Source organism: Colobus angolensis, unplaced genomic scaffold (assembly GCF_000951035.1).
Source record: "Colobus angolensis palliatus isolate OR3802 unplaced genomic scaffold, Cang.pa_1.0 Scaffold506, whole genome shotgun sequence".
NCBI lineage: Eukaryota > Metazoa > Chordata > Mammalia > Primates > Cercopithecidae > Colobus > Colobus angolensis.
In genome coordinates this window covers 682036-686060 of record NW_012118555.1, presented here as the reverse complement: position 1 = coordinate 686060, position 4025 = coordinate 682036, and the positions used below count along the sequence as shown (strand labels likewise).

At 45.3% G+C, this 4025-nt stretch overlaps 1 protein-coding gene across 5 annotated transcripts in view; it reads left to right on the top strand.

Annotated features, from left to right (window-relative positions):
- Window positions 1-339: 339 nt before the first annotated feature.
- Window positions 340-4025, top strand: part of SYNJ1 (synaptojanin 1) — a 106781-nt gene continuing 103095 nt past the window's right edge. For 3 of the 5 annotated variants that reach the window (XM_011960137.1, XM_011960136.1, XM_011960139.1), the window contains exons 1-2: window positions 340-434; window positions 1459-1604. In XM_011960137.1, coding sequence (XP_011815527.1) covers window positions 340-434; window positions 1459-1604 — 241 coding nt within the window. The other 2 variants (XM_011960140.1, XM_011960138.1) reach the window with 1 other exon arrangement.

Here is a 4025-nt window from a genome sequence, read left to right as displayed (position 1 = left end):
CGTGGGGGCGGCAGGGGGTGGTCCTGACGCCCAGCTTGGGGAGCAGCAATGCGCAGCCCCCCAAGCTTTTCTCCTGAGTCCCTCCCCGGCGCTCACGCTCTGAAGAGCCCACGCAAAGGGACCAAGGAGGCCGATCTTCCCTATCCTTGCACCCCCGGCGGTGGGATCGCAGCTCGGCCTGGGGGCGGCCGCAGGAGGCGAAGGTTGGTGGAGACTGAGGCTCTGGCAGCCCGCTGGTGCCCGGCCTGGCCTGTTGGCGCAGAGTGGGCGTGGTCTCCCTCCTGACGCCCCGCCCCTTCCCTCGCGAGGGGCGGATCTTCCGCCCGCTGCCGCGGCGCAATGCGGAAGAGATGGGCCTGCTGGAGCGGAAGTGACGCTTCTAGAGGCTGTGGCGGCGGCTGCGGGAGAAGGAGGAGGAGGAGCCGGAGGAAGGGGTGAGCGAGCCGGCGGGGGGCGGGGAGCGGCCGCGGCCAGACCCACCTGCAGCCGGGCGGACGGACGCCTCCAAGACCAGCCTCTGCCTCCGCAGCCTCAGCGGGAGCGGTGAGGGGCGACCACGAGCAGCCGGGGTGCGGGAGAGCGGGCGGGGTTGTGAGGAGACCACGGGTTGTGCAGGGCGCCGCGTCAGGCTGGGGGCTGGTGACAGCGGCTGTCAGCCTGCCCGCGAGAACGAACCGAATCCGCCTGGGCGCCGGGGCATCTCTTCTGGTGCATAAATGGAGGGTTTGGGCTTCTCGGCTCTTCAGTCTCTCTGAGAAGGAGCCGTTTTCCCGGGCAGTCGACTTCGCGGGACCCCGAGGAGCCCCAGTCGGGTCGGTGCCCCGAGTCATGACTCTTCCCGGGTGGCCATTCGTATTTTTCGGCCCCGCCTGCCATCCCCCGAGCCGGCGGTAGCCCGGGGCAGGGGAGGCGGTGGTAACCTGTGTTTCCCTTGCCCTTCGTCGCCACCCCCGGGAGAGCCTGTCGCGTAGAATAATCCTTTTCCTCCTCCTGCCCCCTAAGGAGCTTTGAACCAGCCTTGTCACCCTTCCCTCCCACCTCCGCTCCTTTCCCCTCGAAGGAACTGCTTGAAGTTTCCAAATCGGTTCCCTTTCAGCGTAGTGACAGATCTTGAAGCAGGAAGCTGATAAACAACTCCGAACGAAATACGCTCAAAATTTTTCCTTTCAGTAAGCATAAATTAAACGGGAAACTCAACCAAACCGTTGATGGACTTACAGTGTTAAAACCTTGTCTTGCCTTGGTATGAGAATTGGTAGCTTTTCCTCTTGCTTTTTGGTAAAATTAAGTGACGACTTATCTTTTGGAATAAGCCATTTTCTCCCTGAGCTGTCTGTTTTTTTCCCCACCCCAACCCCCCATCAAAACCTGGCAGGGAGAGACTTTTGGATGCTTTGCAGTCCTTGCTGCAGAAGGAAACATCAGCTTCATTTGCTTTGCTTTGCTTGGTTTCCACAGGGCTGCCTCCGAAGAAAGGAGAATGGCGTTCAGTAAAGGATTCCGGATCTATCACAAATTGGATCCCCCACCGTTCAGCCTCATAGTGGAAACTAGGCATAAGGAAGAATGTCTCATGTTCGAGTCTGGGGCTGTCGCTGTGCTCTGTAAGTCATCTGTTAGAGCCCAATTTATCATGGTCTCTGTTTTGATTTGAAATAATTCAGATGCAACCATTTTTAGAAAAGAGCCCGACAACCCTTTCACGGTATTTCCTCTAGCAGATTATGCTTGTATTTCCTTTTAATCAAACTTATTTTCCTGTAAACTTTTTGTTAACAGGTTTTTGTTGAGGGAGGTGCAGGGCGATGCCAGTTTTGGTGCAGGATTTTGCTTTCTTGGGTTTTGCTGCTGCTTCTAAAAGTAAATTTTTTTTCCAAAGAAATATTGTTGCAGTTTGTATCATATATCACATAAACCCATACAATGTCTTGCTTGACATATTTACTGGTAGGTCAGTTATAGTAGTAGGTATTATCTAATGTTATCCAATATTGTTGGAGTATTTATGTTATGGCCGTTATGTTTTCATTAAGGGAATTGTAAACAGCCTCTAGATTTTCATGTGAGATACATGATTGATTTCATATTATTTTAAGTATTTTGATAGTCTAATTTAAAGAAAAGGACTATTGTACCACAATAAAAATAGATTAGTAAGGTTTGAGTTATTTTAGGGGCAGATGGATGAAATTAAAATTAATTTGAATACTATGTTTCTTTCTTAATGTATGATATGCTAGGTGTGGGGGCTCATGCCTGTAGTCCCAGCACTTTGGGAGGCCAAGGGGGACAGATCGCTGAGGCAGGGAGTTTGAGACCAGTCTGGGCAGCGTGGTGAAACCCTTTCTGTACAAAAAATACAAAAATTAGTCCGGTCTTGTCGTGTGCACCTTTAGTCCTGGCTACTCAGGAGGCTGAGTTGGGCGGATTGATTGAGTCTGGAAGGTCGAGACTGCAGTAAGCCTTGATCTCGCCACTGTCCTCCAGCTTGGGCATCACAGTGAGACCCTGTTTCAAAAATTAAAAAGAAAAAAGTATATGATTATATATATATGATTTAGGCAGATAATCCTAGTGTTAGGATTTGTTTAGTTACTGATTATATCCTTATAAATTAAAAATAGTGTTTGAAAGGCATACTTACAAATATAAGCCCTTAAATATCTTAAACTACTAAGCTTTCTCCAGCCTCAGTAAATGAAGAGCTTAAGACCACACTCTTTGCATATAGAATATTAATGTCAGTTAAAGTGTTAACTTGACTAAAATAGTATAATTGCATCTGATGGGGAAAAAGATAGTGACATAATGAAAAGTCTTAAGCAAAGAACAGTGTATTAGAAATATATATTTGGTACATAAGTTTTTGAATGAAGGAGAAGGGGCTCTAGGTCTAAGAAATAAGTATAAATAATATTGACTATACTCAATCAGTATGGGCTTAATTGCTTCAAGTTGTTTTTTGGATTTAAATCAAACTGTACCTTGGTACAGTATTAATTTCCATTGCATATATTTTTATACAAGTGTAATTCTTATACTGATGAATTCTTAATAAAAATATTGGGGGGGGCGAATGTTTGCTTTCCTGTGGGAAGCATTTTTCAGCTGCTTGTGTTTTTTGGTGACATTACCTGACTTACTAATCTTGTATAAATTCTAAATGTGTCTTTATGATTACTCATAACAGCAAGTCAAATTTTCAGCTGCAAACTGTGTATTACTTATAGTTTTTAGAATTATTGCTGTACTTTACTCCAAGGTTAGAAAACCTAAGAATAATCATATTTCCAAAACCTCCAGCAGCCATCTTTTATGCCAAATAATGATTTGTTTTTGCCAAAAGGCCCTAAAACATTTATTTTGGCATTAATGTGCATTCTAAGGAGAAAGAATATTAAAATATTGTCTAAACTATTCTGTTTTCATTAGATTTAGACTATGTGAGTAATTCAGAAAAAAAAATGTTGGAATATTTCCTCTTTCTATAAAGCTAACATAAATGGATGTCTAATCTCTTGGAATGTCATTATCTTTCCTACTATAAACTTTACAGTAATATTTTCTTAAGTCATTTGACTTTTAAAATTAATTTGGCCTTCATTTTGGAGTGATACCAAGGTTTGTATTGTGCTGTACAGTGTTCACTTTTAAAATCTTCACACTCTAAAAATGCCTATTGTATTCAGAAGCTGTGCTTGGAAAGTATCAATGTGTTCTCTTCATCTTCAACAATCCCAGCTCCCTGAATTTCAGTGCATTCTGCATATTCATCTACCTGTAGAATCTTCTAAAATCATGTTTTGTTTGTTTGTTTTTTGATACAGGGTCTCACTCTGTTACCCAGGCTGGAGCGCAGTGGCGTGATCTTGGCTCACTGCAACTTCCGCTTCCCGGGTTCAAGTGGTTCTCCCGCCTCAGCCTCCCTAGTAGCTGGAATTACAGGCATGCGCCACCACGCCTAGCTAATCTTTGTATTTTTAGTAGAGACGGGGTTTCACCATGTTGGCCAGGCTGGTCTTGAA